This window comes from Macrobrachium rosenbergii, chromosome 10, assembly GCF_040412425.1.
Source record: "Macrobrachium rosenbergii isolate ZJJX-2024 chromosome 10, ASM4041242v1, whole genome shotgun sequence".
Classification (NCBI taxonomy): Eukaryota; Metazoa; Arthropoda; class Malacostraca; order Decapoda; family Palaemonidae; genus Macrobrachium; species Macrobrachium rosenbergii.
This window is the reverse complement of record NC_089750.1, coordinates 52,544,797-52,562,296: the sequence shown is the minus strand read 5'-3', so window position 1 is coordinate 52,562,296 and position 17,500 is coordinate 52,544,797. Positions and strand designations below refer to the sequence as shown.

Sequence of the window (17,500 nt, the reverse complement as noted above, 5' to 3'; positions counted from 1 at the left end):
AGAAGACGATACGAAGGGGCTGGACAGATGGCGTGAAAGAGCCGTGGTATCCGTGAAGACTGACAGGTTCTGCAAAACTGATCTGGAATGTATAATGAGTTCAAAGCTCTGTTCATAAGCCCTTTGTTTAGGTGTATGAATCAACTAATGTTCTGGAAAATATTTTGCACAGAAACTCATTACGAGGTAAAGCCCTATTGCTAAATATTACTAAATATATATATGTATATATATATATATATATATATATATATATATATATATATATATATACATATATAATGTATGTATGTATATACATATGTATGTATCAAGTGTTTCCATAGAAATCTTCAATCATAATTGTAAATACATGAAGATCTTCCAGCCATCACACAACAGAAAGGATGAAATTACCGTAAGCCCAATTATATATATATATATATATATATATATATATATATATATATATATATATAAATATATATATATATATAATCGTTTCCCTGACAACCTTCAATCATAACTGTAAACAAATGAAACTCTTCCTTTCCTGGTGGGATTCCAGCCATCACACAAAAGAAAGGGTGAAGTAACCGATAACCCACCTACTGTGAAGAAGGATAAAAATATTCATCTGCATACATTTTTCAAAGTAATCCAGTCTTAATCAATCATATAATGAAGTGGTTAGTGTCTTTGGTTTATATAATGATATATATAGAGTACAGGGAAGGTGGCCAGTAGAGTCTATACATCTCAGCCTGCAAATTAAAAATGCTGAACACTGTATTTTGATGTTGAGGATGGCTTCATTTCAACTTCGGTAAAAATGTATGAGAATTCAATAGATGTATATACATATCTACTGAAAAATCATTGGCCATCGCAGTGGGTGGGCTGGCAACAATCTCATTTTCTTAACTTTGTGTGGGTTTGAATCCTACCTGGGAAAAGAAATTTTTCCATTTAGTTCCATCCTTGGATTCCAGGATTTCACTGGAAATCATATTACAAAAATTTGAGAAATATGGAAGCTACGAGATCACACCGGCTATCGAAAATATGTTTCAGACAAAGTGATCAGTGTATATATATATATATATATATATATATATATATATATATATATATATATATATATATATATATATATATATATATATATATATATATATATATATATATATATATATGCGTCAGAAAAAGCGTGTACCTATTTGTGTGTATACTGTATGTGTGTGTATATATATACATTGTGTGTGTGCGTTTGTCAGTGAATACATAACAAAAAGAGCCTATGAATTTAAAAATGAATGCATAAACAAAGTCGAAAAACTGAGTAATCCACGGCGGTAGTTCTTCAGTAGCCTTTAAGGAATGGAAGTCAAACCAAACACCACGTCATTGAACGAAGGCTATGGCACTGCCTAAGTTTTGAAACGAGGGTTATTTAGTCGCCACCCTGCGTAAAATTTTTAATGTTGACACCTGACACTGCCCAGCAGCTAAAAAATGGTCGCACAGTAATTCAATTCAGTGCGGTAAACATAAACTAAAGAAGTGGATGATGATCGTAAAAAATCAAATATTATCATAATACTAAATCTTATCGTAATTCATGACCGCTAACACCACCCAGTGGTGGTCGTTAATTCAAGCAAAGACGAGATAGTGTTACTTAACTTTTAGTATGGTAATATAAAAACTCAATAAAATCCGCAATTCAAGACGATACTGAAAACAGAGTGATCTAGACAAGCGCTCTTACATTCAGGCTACGAATCTTTTAAGCCTTTATGAGAGCGCTGTTACAATTGCTCTGCTTTCTAAAGACTTAATTAAAACAACTGAGCAAGTGGAACTCTCTCTCTCCCTCTCCCTCACTCTCTCTCTCTCTCTATTCGTGCTGCATGTTCTTAACCTCGTTTACAATTATGTAGTCAGTTTTTATACAATATTTTAATGAGGGCGACAATGAACTTTGTGAAACTAGATAAGTTTTCTTCTTTGAAGTGTTTGTTAGGATCGTAATTTATATAAAATGTCTGTGCATGTATACATTTGTCTACAAGAAAACATACATACATACATACATACATACATACATATATATACATACATACATATATATATATATATATATATATATATATATATATATATATATATATATATATATATATATATATATATATATATATAATGAACTCTAAAAGAAATACACATATATCCACAAACAAATGTGCTAGTTTGTTCTTACTTGCATATTCATTGAGACAGTCTATATAATCATATACTGAAACGAATATTATCACTACTTTCTCTTTGTTTAAAACCTATTTGGTGTTTTTTAGAAAACCTATAAGAAAATACGCAATGTTTAGGTAAATACACAATTATGAAAGCACATACATACAACCACATTAATACATTAATACGTATATGTGTGTGTATATATATATATGTATATACAGTAGATATAATATAATATGCATATGTTATAAATGTGTGTTTTTGTAAGTGTGTGTGTGTGTGTGTGTAAAAGGCTCATATATTTCGACTGGCAGTACCTTATTATGGACAGGAATGAAGTACTGTCAATCAAAATATCTGGTTTTGTCGTATTAATGGTTTTCTTGTTGGTTTTTAAAAGCACAGAACTTGTCAGATTAAAGTAAAAGCCAGACATTCATTATATATATATATATATATATATATATATATATATATATATATATATATATATATATATATATATATATATATATATATATGTGTGTGTGTATGTGCGTTGTCTTGGTATCATCAGTTGAATAGACCAAAGATTTATATTTACTCCACTGTCCAATTAATAATGAAATTATGATTTACATTTTCTTTTCCCGCAAGACAGAAAAATCTTCATATTTTTCTTATCTCTTATCAGCTCTGCCACTTTGCCAGATAACGCTAAGTTGGGTTTCTCGTCTTCGAACTGAAGCTGTTCTCGTTATCTTCAAGACTTTTGCCTAATCCGTTGAATGGGTCCAAAGTTTCTCTTGGGCAGTTCTTAACAAAATAAAAGATAAGGCTGCCACTTATCTCTAAAGATTTTAATGAGTTCTTGATGAGACTGAAAGATGAAGTTATCTTTGCCGTTAAGACTATCGTTCGATTCCGGTCCATAAAGAACACATGTACTAGAGATCGCAGCATCTGAAAAAGAATCATTGGGTTCCATTCTGAAACAATTATTCATTTACAATATGGAAAACGTTGCTGGTTAATGTACACAGGAAATTAACTGATTTCCCGTTATTTCTCGAAATCATGCTTGAATTACTAATGCACACCAGCAATACATTTGTATAATCATGAGATGAAATTCTACCAAGATCATATTTTCACCATTTTTGTCCATTGCATCCAAGTCCCTGTACCGGTATTTACTTTTGTAGAAAAAAAAAATTCTGTTGTTTTGTTTATTATTATTGAATATTTTGAATTTGTTTTATCCAAATGTCTAAAAAATCTCCTTATTTCTGAGCTGTCAGATATATTTTGTGATAAATCATTTCGGCGAGTCTTTCGCTTCTGAATTGTTTTTATTTATTATTAATGTTATATTTTTTTTTACATCAGACCTGGACTTCATAAAGGTATAAGGTTGCTCGTCCCTTTGGTTTCTCCATTAACGAAATTTGAATCACGCTCTCCATACCCATATTGATTTCCTGTTTATTTACTTTCACATCCTCGTTTCTCAAGTCTCATCAGCTGTTCAGATATTATCACGTCTTTAGGTTATCCGCATAGCTGACAATATACCTAAGGTTAAAATTCTACATTTGTCATCATAACTGCTTCGAGATACCTTTCTTGAATGCAACAGAAATTCATTTCCAAAAACTTATTTCTCATTTTTCATTCTTCTAGCCAGCCCCCATTTAGAACGACAGTGACGTTCAACCTTCACAGTGTCCATTAAATGTGGACATAACCGTTGCCTTTCAGCCGCATAACAATTCTATATACGGTGTTCCACAGCGTCTGCCCTCACTCGATATCTGCGTCTGAGCGAGATTGCTCCTCGTGATTCATCATTTGCACTCAGTCTCTAACCTGTGGAATTCACTTCCTGGGTGAACGTCAGTAATAACAGATCGACCAGGACGCCCTATTCAAAAAGAAATTAGACAAGTTAATAGATCTGTCTTCTGCTGAATTCGATGTGATGCCAAATGTCATTTCTCCAAGATACCATTTCAAATCTATCTTCAACTTTAAATGCAATTCCGAGATCAATTATGACATCTTTGGCTATCAACTTCAATAACGATCTTATCAACACAGGTAAGAGGGTAGACGGGGTGATTCCCCCATCCAACAGGGGTGAAATCATCCAACAGGTATCCTGCCTGTATGTTCTTTTCCCTTTAAAACTATATTCATAGCTCATGCTGATCTGCTGCATACTTCATATCCATTTCATAGTAACCTATTAAGACAGTGTTAATGACATTTGTCTTATGTTCCATTGGTTAATATTATTACTTTAGCGTTCGTCCATTTGACTGTTCAGTTTAAATTCTCATTTTTTAAACATTTACATTCTGTTTTTAGTTAATCTTTTTTAGATTAGTAAATAATTTAAAGTAGGTTTTGGTTTTGAACTAAAATGCAAAAACTCAGAGCTCACTTTCAGATTCTTGAAAGATATATATACTTCAACAGGTGAGCTCAAATCAATATAAATATATTATTCAATACATACTATGTTTACTCTTTACGACTCATTAGTTTTTAAGTATAATTCATTATTTATAATTATTTAGACTGATATTTATACTTTCAAGTATGTTATTTAGACTGATAATTAAAATTTAAAGTATATTATTTAGACAATCATACTTTCAAGTATTATCATAATGATCATTTCATACGTTCAGTATGTTACTGTCATTATTTTTTCTTTAAAAGTCTTGTTGTTTTACACATAATATCTTCTACCAATTCTGAAGAATATTCCATTTAGAAACGTATTCCGGTTCTTTTCTTAACTAGTAAGTTCTGACTCATTATCTGATGATACTATGCCTGCAATATGTTCTAAACTTCTTTTCAATTCATAATGTATTTACTATGATCATTAAATGCAGAATGATTTTTTTATGCTTTTATTCAGAAATCCCTTAAAATTATTACCATTAATAATTTTCCTAAGAGAATATTTTTTTTACCTTGAGGCATCTATTCAAACAATACGGAATAGAAAAAACCATTTAGCTTTGATTAAAACTCAGTCATTAGTATTATCAACGTCATTTTCTTAGTCTTTTTAACACATTTTTAAAATCTTGAACCCAGAGATAGATGTGGAATGCTAAAAAAATTAAAACTGTTCTAATTCAATGTTTTTTATTATTGTCATTATCACTTTTTTGGTATCATTCACATTAAAACGACAACCTTTGGTACATGAAATGGAGGAAACGACATATGAGTGCTTGGACTTTTTTTTTTTGTAACACCTCATCTATGAACAATTACAAAATAAAGTAGTACACAAATACATATAAAGTGGCATCTCCATCCAGCGACAGTAAACATCATGTTTATGTAACAATAAATAATAAATAAAATTCTTACAACACACAGACACCATACCAATACCAAGTAATGGTTCTCTATTCTTGAGTATTGTTCCTTCCACACTACAGGGCAAATATTCTTGCATTGTTGCATTGCATGAGCGCCTTTGCAGGCACGTCAAAACAAAGAAACTATGGACAGTCTCACAATTATGGATCTAGCTAAAAAAGAAAATCTTAAAAGATTAAAAACTGGTTTTAATATGCTTCACTAAACATAGTCTCTTCATTCACGACTGAAAAGTCTTTAATGCACAACTTTCAGAAGTTCTATGCAAGAGTTCACAAAGTCTATCCTCCTTTGTCAATTCCAATGATTAAATCACTCATATTTTTGTCGTTTTATCTCGCACTATAAATTGTCCTTTAGGAACTACAATTCATTCTTTGTATCAAAATATGGCACAGTTTATCTCTTCCCCAATGTGGGGTATCAATCACAGCTATGTTATTCAGCTATAATTAGCTGAATTGAGTTTTTCGCTCAGAACCGTGTGTTTTTCTTTCTCTTTGTCATTCTGGGCTCTGTTATTGGCCGTCGGTGATTTTTTCAATCGGTGTTTGTGCCTCATTAACAGCCCCAACTTGATGAGCCCTGCCAGGATCAGTACCACACCCAAAGCGACTAGGACGCCCGTCGCCACTTTGACAAGCGTGAAGGGAAGGTTAAGAGTGCGATGTAATGCATAGGCACGCTCCAAGGGCACCACGGCGCTCTCATTTACCCAGAGGACCGGAAGGATGACCTCTGGGACATTGCCGAACGAGGGGATTTCACTGTACGGACGAAGAACCATGTTCAGCTGGATCCTCTTGGCAGCCCGGAAGGTTACACCTGTGTTTGGCTCGATGTCCAGGTAAGTCTCGTGTTCCTCCTGTATTGGGTTCAGTCCCTCCACGTAAGTCAGGTCTTGGGATGATCCTTGGTAAAAATGAGGTGTCGACATGACTACTGGAGCACCCTCTCTGCAAGGAGACACGTCGATCATGGATGCTCGGCAGGTGAAATCGTCGACGCAGTAACACTCATTGTCAGGTGTGTCCGCCAGGAGGTAGTCTGGAAGGACGTATCGGTAGAGGGTCATCGGACCGTGGGTCACCTCCTTCTGGAATACAGCGAAAATAGACCGACACAACTCTGCGGTGTAAAGGTCAAGGCGCTTGTGTTTGGAGACGGGCCTTGCAAACTGATTCCCTGATGTCCCGTTGATCATGTTGCAAGTGTTGCCTCCCCACATATCCTCCTTCCAGAAATCGACTACCGGCTTTCCTTTCCAGCTAACGATGTCCTGATAATCTTCCATGCCTTGGACGCCACTCTTGATGGTATAATACCCTCCGTGGGTGTTGTTCTTCGGGTAGAAGAAACCGAACTTTCCCCTCAGGTGTTCTGGTTTCTTGGTCAGCTTACCCAGCTGTGCCAAGAAAGGCTCGTCATACCCATGGAAGAGGAGCTCCCCGACAGGCTTCGTGATGAAAGGCTCGATCTGAAACCTCTTGAAGAGGATCTCGACAATGGCCTTGACGGCGTCAGGTAAAGTTGCGAACTTAACTCCGACGGACATCATGACGGCGTTGACCGTCGTTATCTTGTCGTTTTCCGTGAGGCCCCCCGACAATTCGGGTCTGAAGACGAAAGACTTGTTCTGAAGGTAAGTCACTGTCCCGGCCTCGTCGTCGAAGGAGAGGTCATACTTGAGCTGCTTCTCGGCGTATGTGTAAGGACCCACCTGTTGCAACACCGGCTTGGCGCCCTTGTCCACCACGTCGTCTTTGTTGGTGACGTTGAAGAAGTAGAACTGCATGAATATCGGTACTGGCGGCGACTTGAAGGATTCCAGCGTTTTGGAACCGGGCTGCAGAACCAGTTTACTGGACAAAATCTTATCGAACATTTTGTCAAACTGCATTTGGAAAATGATACTCCCCACGATCAGGAGTATCCCCACCACGACAAGTATCCCCACTTTAACTTGAATCTGCATTTTGGAAATGGGTCGCTGGACTTTTACAAAAACTGATGAATTAAATAATCATGATATAAGCTTCTCACCACAAACTAGTACCACTCATTTGATCACATGTTTTGCCGGCACATTAACGGTCGATTTCATGTTCTAAGTCACAATTAAGCAAACAAGTTACGAGAATGATATTCCTCTCGCAATTATTTTAATTAATAATAACAATAATGGCAAAGACCCCTTCAGTTTTTCCAGTTTTCTAAATAACACGATCAACACTCGTTTCCGTTTTGACACGAATAAAGAAAACAGAACTTCTTGCAGCTTAACCACAACTATCAACGGAATCCCCCCCAAATCACCAGCGATTTGGCCTAAATACTTCGTCTTCTCGCCCTAACCGGCAAATTTTCAGCAAACACTTCACTGTACCATGTAAATATCATCACTTGACAACAATAAAACACAGTTTTCGGTCACTATCATGACTGTAAAATAAAGCACTGATTTATCTTTATCTATGTCGCCACGTCGTCTTGAATCGTCACAAAACTCGGTGTTTCACATTAAATCCTTTTCATGGAGTGTGTGAGTTTCTCTGAGAATGGGAAAAGGCTATGGGCACAAACTGGGATCTTCAATCTCTCTCTCGGCTGCAACTACGGCTACTTCTACTACTAATGCTACTACTGTACAGCCGCCGTTGCTGTCGCCTGCCTCACGCAGACACCGCATATGTTGCCAGTGCCAGATCTCGCTGGGTAATGTGGTTGGTTGGGAATACGTCTACGGTCTACACGCGTGGTGTGTGTTGGCTGGGTCGGCCCGGCTGGGGGATAGTTGGGGGAGGAACTGAGAGAGAGAGAGAGAGAGAACCGCTCTGAGAGCAACTAAGCAAATGTTGTGTGATGTGTTCGTTCAGGCCAGTCACCCACTCGGCGAACAAACGCACGCATTCACATACTGTGAGAAAATAAGAAGCGTTGAAAGGACGCAGCAGCATCTGACACCCAGTCAGTCAGTCAGAGACTGACTGGGAGTGATGATAAGTACTAAGGAGCGTCTTTCCTCATCCACTTCTTGCCCTTTGCCCCTCTCACGTGGCTTGCCCTCTTCTTTCTCCTCCTCATCCTCCTCCTTCGCTCTTGCACGACGTTTCCTACTAAGTCTTTTGAGCAGAGATTACGATGAATGGGGAAGGACGGGTTGGGTGTGAATGCCAGATGGAAAAAAAATGTCCTCTCCCACAACACCCCTGAGGGCATTGGGTTCAGAGTTCGTCCTGGGGTTTCCAATTTCCCTCCCGGTGGCCCAATCTCAGGTCCCAGGTAATTCACTGAGTCATTACCCTTGCAAAACGGGAAATTTTTCCGTTTATTTTATTTTTTTTTTCTCGAGCAGTACAATGAATCCGATTTTTTTTTTTGGGGAATATTACAAAACCTTTGATGTAGGTGACATTGCATCTCTCTCTCTCTCTCTCTCTCTCTCTCTCTCTCTCTCTCTCTTAAACACATACATACAGTACGTACATACACATTCATACATATACATATATACTGTATATTATATATATGCATATAAATATATTTATAATTATATATATATATATATATATATATATATATATATATATATATATATATATATACAGTATCTATATTAGTAAATTTTACAGTTGACCAAAACTGAAAAACAGAACCGAGTTGTCACAATTAATAGCTGGACTTCATTACATTTAACATGAGACCGTAAATAAACAAACAGTATACTTGCAGTAATGAATGTCAGTGGCGGCTTTGATCTGAAATTTACTCATCGTTTGTCTGTTTGTAAAATGAACTCGAATTTGTTTCGAATGAAACATTCATAAAGGTTCCAGAGCTTTGAAGCGACGTCACTTCCACTCGCGAATTACATTCGCTCTTGTTTCGACTGAAGCATCGGAAAAACTATTTCAAATCTTATAAACGACTTTCTGTATTCGTAACAAGGATTCGTCGAATTCAGATCGAATGAAACGTCTGGAAAGAAAGACATGCATAACAATGGGCGTCGTGAAGTAACCAAAAGAGCCACTATATCCGGATAATAATAATGGTTTCTAAGTTATGTCCTCCATCTACCGGTTGTCATCTCATTCCCAGTTTAAAAAACTCATAATTTCTTTGTACGAAATCCCATTTCTCTACCCCTCTCTGAATGAATTTCAAAACTGACACACACACACACACACACACACACACACACACACTCTTTTCTCTCACCTCTCCCTTGCCTCTCCTTCTATCTCATTTCTCCCTACTTCTGGCTTCTCATTTACTCTTGGAAAACTGTTCGAACATCATTTCTAAAACTGAACGCAAAAATGATCTATGTATGTATAAAGTCACATACTAGCAATATGTTCTAAATAGAGGAATTATGCGCTTGAAAACAATTTCTAAATAAAAACACAAAACTGTGGTTACAGATTGATATTGTCAGATGGTTAAAGTTAGTATTTATTGAATTCAGTATTCAAGGAATTACGAATAAAAAATTAAAACCGAGCACAAAAAAATAAAATAGAACATTATAAAACCTACACTAATGCTTGTTTCCAAGATGAAGCTTTATTTTAACTATGTTCATAATAAATTATATGGCCTCCTTTAGAAGTGTGGACCACATCCATGAAAACAAAAAAGAAAAATAAACAACCATTAAAATTTATATCATTGGATATTTCTAAAAAAAAAAAAAGTCATACTCCGCTAAAAAAATCACAAAAGAGAGAGAGAGAGAGAGAGAGAGAGAGAGAGAGAGAGAGAGAGAGAGAGAGAGAGAGAGAGAAATTTCCTAAAAAAAAAAAAAAAAAAACCTTCCAATGCTTATTCGTGGCATCACAAGGACGACAGCCAGTTTGCAGCAACAGGGTTAACGGGGATTGCCCACTACATGCTGATGAATATTTTCATAAAACCGTAACTACCCATGAATAATAACAATAAAGTCTAGTATCTAATCTGTTCATTTTGGTAAGCGTTCGCCCCAATATTAAATTCATTACAAAAATTCAATAAGTCATTTTATGTCAATATACGCAACTGCAAAAGCAATTTCATATCAAAATATGCCACTAAAATAGTTGTTTCATATCAATATAAGCAACTAAGCCATTTCGTATCAATGTATGCAACTAAAAAGTCATTTCATGTCAACATCTGCAACTAAAAAAGTCATTTAACGTCAGAATAGGCAACTAAACGTCATTTCATGTCAATATACATAACTAAAAATGTCATTTCATGTCAATATACGCAACTAAATAGTTCTTTCATGTCAAAATACGCAACTAAAACAATCATTTCATGTCAACACACGCAGCTAAAAATCATGTCTTTTACGGGCCACCACCAATCAGCGACTACTGTGGAATGACATGCTCCTAAACGCACCATCGTATCTATCTATTGCAGTTCGTCAACTGCGAGAGAACGAGTAACGTCACAACGAAAATTTGATCGATATAGGACATCAATTGGACCATGAAATTTCGCGTTTTTTTTTTTTTTTTTTGGAAAATTTCAAAATGCAAGTATAAGGAAGAACATAGGTCACAACAACCAGCTATTGCAGATTTAGATTCATAAAACTTTTCCTGCCTTCTTTTAACTATGATTGGTGATCAATGGTATAAGAACAATAATGGAGGAGTAACGCTTAGTGATAATGAAACAAAAAAAAACACAATACAAGTAAAGTGATAGTGAGACCTCTCACAGTGCTGTAAAACAGGTATGCATTTAATTTGCAAATGCATACATACATAAATACATACATACAGACATACAATATTCATGAGGCCTGTGGTGTTTTTGGGCGTCAGTTCTGGAATAAACTCCTAAATACGTCAGAAACATGGAAGAAAATTATACAGCTGCAAAATATATGGCCAGGGAGTTTAAAATAGCGATTCCCATGAGGCACTAAGCCTCATGTAATTCAGATGAGATATAAAGACCTGCATCAGACCAAATTCCAAAAGTTAGAGACAACTGTAGATATGACGATGCTTTTACAGATCTATCTATCTATCAATCTATCTATGTGTTCTACACTGTCACCAATAAAAGAGTGAAGTAAAAAGGTTAATTGGAAGAGCAACTTGATACCCTTTACAAACCAAGGCCTGAAGAATACGTAAGTGAAGAGAAGGAAGAAAACATGAGAAGTGAAGGGAAAGAAGAAAACTCCAAAGCTTGGTAATCCGAGATAACTGACTTCCGTAGAATAAAAAGTAGGAGAAAGTGTACTGAAAGGTACTACGAGGTCGCCTGATAGGAAGAGGCAATCTCTTCCTGAGATCAATGGAACAACCACCAAAATAGTACCTAGAGAGAGAGAGAGAGAGAGAGAGAGAGAGAGAGAGAGAGAGAGAGAGGTGGGGGGCGGGGGAGACGCCACCTTATCACGGATACGGAGACCAAAAAATGAGGTAAGAGCGGCGCTACTGATAAAAAATAGAAATAACGGCTGGATCACTGGACTGAACGGTTAAATATTCAGTTGTATTTAGAAGGAAAGCAAAAGATAAAACCCTCAAGTATTACTCTAAATAAAAACGAGTACGCCCAACATCAGGTTTCAATAAGCGAACTCAAGAAAAGTATTTACAGCTCTACACAGTACATCTACGACAAATGATGAAGAGAGGGTAATGCGAGATTGATTGTGACCAAAAGAAGCCTGGCACAGATGACCAAACAACAGTGATATAGGAGAGATCACCTGTAGATCTTGCAGTGTCAAAGCCATACCGGATTCTCCCCCTCCCACCCACCCCCAAAAAAAAAAACCCAACCTCAAAAGACGTTAGATTCAAAGTGTTTCAGGAAGTAAGAGTTGAGCAAAATTTCATATATTTCTGCAGTAACAGAGCATAAGGAAACAAGAAGGTAGTCGGAAGGATTAGAACGGTCATCTGCCATAATTATGAAGTGCATTCCCACCCCACGTCCCTCTCAAAAACAGCAAGGCTGGACTGAGGCCACTCTGTGCTGGAACTGAAATTCCCTGGGTAGAGTCATGGCAGATAATTTCCAATCAATCAGTCAGTCCCTATTGTTAGGTGACCATTTTTTTCACCTTCAAATTAACAATTTTATTCATTTTTTGTGAAGATTTTATCACCTCAAATAAATGAATGACTCTTACGGGATGCTCTATGAGCAAGAGTCCATACTGGCATAAAGGCAGTTCAACCATAGAACAACAACACCCATAATAATACACCAGCTGGAGAGTGAGAAGAAAGCAACGAGTCGTAGCAAGAGGCAAGATAGTTGAAGACAGAAACAAGCCTCATGGAATTACGAAGTTAACAAAGCAGATTAAAAATATTAGCATCGAGCTCGCTCGCTCTCTCTCTCTTTTTCCTCCGATCGGCAAATGAGGCAAGGAAGCCACTCCCCAGTGCAAAGAAAAAAAACGACAGAAAAAGAAAAGATGACAGTAATTACTGTTTCCAATTTCCGTCCAGGAATTTCTCTCTCTCTCTCTCTCTCTCTCTCTCTCTCTCTCTCTCTCTCTCTCTCTCTTTTATATATTATATATATAATAAATATTCCAAACATATGTAATAATAAAGTTGATCTATCTATTCCTTTTATTTACATTCTCAAAATATGAGCTGTACACAAGACAAAACCTAGTACAGTATTTCAACCTCCTTTCTCTCTCTCTCTCTCTCTCTCTCTCTCTCTCTCTCTCTCTCTCTCTCTCTCTCTCTCTCTCTCTCTCACTGAAGTTAATGAGCTTTTCAGCATTCCTTGATTACTCGCAAATCGCTCCAGGATGCGTCGATATCGGTTATAGGTAGTAAGGAAAAATACATACGGATCCTCATTCCACTAATGGGAATTCCACACTCATCATCACTGGACAGAGAGAGAGAGAGAGAGAGAGAGAGAGAGAGAGAGAGAGAGAGAGAGAGAGAGAGAGACTTAGGTACACTCTTATTTATCACGGAACATATGAAAAGGGAGTAACGAATATATGAGATATATATATCTATACACAAATATATATATGAGAGAGAGAGAGAGAGAGACTTCGGTACACTTATCCATCAGAGAACACGTGACACGGGACTAATATGCAAATATTTATATATAGATATACACTTTACATATAGTGAATATATATATATATATATATATATATATATATATATATATATATATATATATATATATATATATATATATATATATGATAAGTGAGAGAGAGAGAGAGAGAGAGAGAGAGAGAGAGAGAGAGAGAGAGAGAGAGAGAGAGAGCTTCATTACAGTTCAGGCTCGAAGAAAGTTTCTGATAGATCGACACACATACAGATAAAGAAAGATGTTATGTCTTGCTGCCCTTGATATGAAGGTTCGTCCCACGTCGTTTTCAAAGTCTGCACCTAGCGATGATTGTGAGCGTTCTAGCTTTATGGCTTGTGTTGGAAAAAAAACTCCCCTCTCTCTCTCTTTGCCTATCTATTTATTTTTTTTTTAAATCTGAGCTGTAGCAAATAATTTCCAACGATCTAACTTTAAAACATACTCTCTTGAAACATAAACTGTAAATAATATGCCAGTTTCCCATTCTATTTCCTACAAATATCGTAAATGATCTGAATTACCTGTTGAGAACCTATTTTATACCTGTCTTTTTGGTAGTCCTCTCAACAGCACCCTCTTACCAACCGCCATCAATTTTCTTTCCTTCTTCTTCGACTTCGGTTTTTCGTTCGTTCGAGGCACATAAGGAATTTTTATGATTATGGTCACACGACACCAAATCAAATGTCTCTCCCCTTGCATACCTACAACTCTTGCTCTGTGTTGCAAAGAGGTTAAACGTTTTCATCTTACGAGACAAATGAAGACTTAGATAATAATATACAAAAAGAAAACCTCTGCACAGTTACATCCTTCACATCTCTCCATTTCAAATTAAAAAGCAAACGTTTCTTTAGGCGTCTCTTTCTCGTGATATTCTTTTTAATGTATGTGAAAAAGGATCAAAGTTTTCGTAAGCACATGATTCACTTCTACTTAAGCATAATTATCTTTCCGAAAGTCCCAGACACCCATATATATATATATATATATATATATATATATATATATATATATATATATATATATATATATATATATATATATATATATATATATATATATATATATATATAATTTATCAAGTTACCTGTCTTCTAAACCATTCATATCTTATGAGATACCTGTTTTCAAGGTGATTCTCACCAATCGCATTTGAAACGAGGAAATGCGACAGGCCCCATCTCGATGCACACTTCATTCGCCGTCGTCAACAAGACATACACTCCCTCTTGTCTACGGCCGGGCACACCCATTATCTTACATGTCCTTGGCATTAGTACCACATACAACTTTACGTAATTGTAGCAATACTACACTAGCATCCTCTCACACTTCCTTGGAGGATAGACATACACACGTACATACATACATACACAGAATGAGAGAGTCAGGTGTGTTTGTTCGTGCGTGTGTGTGTATGTGTGTGTGTGTGAGTGGGGATGGGGTTAAATGATAATACAAATTTTTGCATCAGTGCCAATATGCACGCTCACACATACGAGAGTAACAATATCTGCTGTGACAGAGACGGAGATCAACAAAATGACCATCAGCATTAAGAATAAAAGAGTAGCAGATAGCCAAACATTCCTCTTCTGAGAGCAATGATTAATCCAAATCGATTTTGATTCCCCAAGAGCACATGGCTGCGTTCACAGCATAGCTCGGTGCAACCGCCAAATGTTAGTCACAGATAAGGCAGGTGTTCGTAACGACGTGTACCAGTACACCTGCGGGAAGTTACCCCTTTTTTACTTGATACTCGCCCCACAGCCCGGCACCCCCCCTCAGCCAACTCCTTCCCCAGACCCTGCTCTCATTTAGCAAGTTCTTGTCGTCACTGATCGAGCGAGCTACACGCTGGTCCCCACACTCAAACTTCCGCGTCTGAGTGACTGAATTAAATTGGGATCTGGCGAACACGTTTTCTGGCATCCTCAGTCATTTTATCCGACAAAATCTGCCCAAAACGATTTAGAATTAATATACACTGGGACAAAATATCAGTCCAGCATGTTCTCGAACTGAAATTACATACGCACATACACACACGACTCCATTTTCTCCAAAACACAAATATTGTCTACCTGGTGCACGAGCTGACGGTAAGAATCCGAGAAACATGCTCACTTGAGAGTGACTTACAGCTCCTTTCTTATTTTAAAATCTCACTACAAGAGCGGAGAAGCTCGTTAAATTTCCCTACTTTTTCATGATATCAAATTTGAGTCAGTCTTGAATAATCTTCATTCTTGGATTGAATCGCAAAGAAGGCGCTCTTTGCGATTATTTGCAAAAGTTATCTTACGCTCTCTCTCTCTCTCTCTCTCTCTCTCTCTCTCTCTCTCTCTCTCTCTCTCTCTCTCATTTATCTATTTATCTCTCAATCTATCTAAGTATATTAACCAGTTTTCCCTAGGTCAGGACAGCCCAAACAAACCCTACGCAGAAAAATGTTAAAACATCACAGCTACTTCATACATCTAATTACTCCCGTGAGCATAATGTTGACCTCCCTTACACTTACATATATCTTGCAAACACTCTCTCGTTTCCTATATATTAATGGCCCTTCTTTCTAATACTTCTGCCACATTATCAACCTAATGACCTACTTTATATGTTGTCCTTTATCCTTCTTTACTAACTGTTTAAGATATGTACACATTTTCATATGTTCATCTTACTTCAACTCTTCTACACAAAGAGTTTAATTTCATAATGAATTTTATACTGAAGGTTGGGTTCAACAACCCTTAAATTCCAAAACTTTAGCCTCCTCAAGAGGAAATGGTTATTTAAAGAAAACATGAAATTATGGCTTATTTGTTGCAAGAAGTCAGAGAAAGGCAAGGATGTAGGTACAAAGTTGCAGGATATGACAAGGATTGTTAGTAGTGTTGACTGGGGATAGTGAAGAGAAACTATAGAGAAAAGTGGACCATAGAGAAAAGTGGAAGTTTAAAAGAGTTTGTTAGAACAGAGAGTTGGAAGAAATTGCAAATTCACAACTTCGCTAACTTGTGTACATCATGAAAGAACGTGATGAATCTCTCTTATGACAAGAAGTCAAGGGAACATTGACGGAAAAAGGAAGTTTTGCTGTGTTGAGACACCTAGTAGTATCAATATTTTACTGATACTACCTAGTAGTATCAATAAAATATTCCACAATATAAATGTTAATAACAATGCAAACAGAACTAATTACACTGTGAAAGGTATCTGAAACGTTTCACGAGTTCTTTATCTACCTTAGAAAAAGAAGGGCCTTTGAACTACATCATTTCTCAGATTTTCGTACCATTAAGCATATTCGACAATCAGCGTTTTGCTGTCTCTATTTGACAACGTGGTTTTTTGGCGGAAAACGCTCATTGCTTAAGCGCAACGCTTTTGCAAGCGATGCGGTTGCATTGTGGTCATATCCTGCATTAGATTCTAAAAATATACATCCTGGATGACTAACTACATTTCACTGAACCTATAACAAAATCAAAAGCCCACTGTTACTCGTGGATTCTTAAATTGCTTTTGAGATATAACTGCTGCATCTGAGCACTGTTGATGTATTTCATTTTACCTACTGTTGTAAGCATATCTGGATCACTAATATAATATCTAATATAATATAATATAATATAATATAATATAATATAATATAATATAATATAATATAATATAATATATATATGTGTGTGTGTGTGTACATGTCTATAATAAGCATTAAGCTACAAATGTCCTTTCATATCCAATTCGCTCTACCTCGGAA

The 17,500-nt window shown here is 36.5% G+C and overlaps 2 protein-coding genes across 2 annotated transcripts in view; both read right to left on the bottom strand.

The window, feature by feature from the left end:
* The window catches only part of LOC136842633 (rifampicin phosphotransferase-like), a 487,544-nt gene that overhangs the window by 345,476 nt on the left and 124,568 nt on the right, over positions 1–17,500 (bottom strand). The window lies entirely within an intron of this gene.
* LOC136842631 (lysosome membrane protein 2-like) lies at positions 5,363–8,718 on the bottom strand. Its single transcript, XM_067110247.1, has one exon. It carries the CDS (start codon positions 7,595–7,597, stop codon positions 6,065–6,067), a length of 1,533 nt encoding a protein of 510 aa, XP_066966348.1. The 5' UTR covers positions 7,598–8,718; the 3' UTR covers positions 5,363–6,064.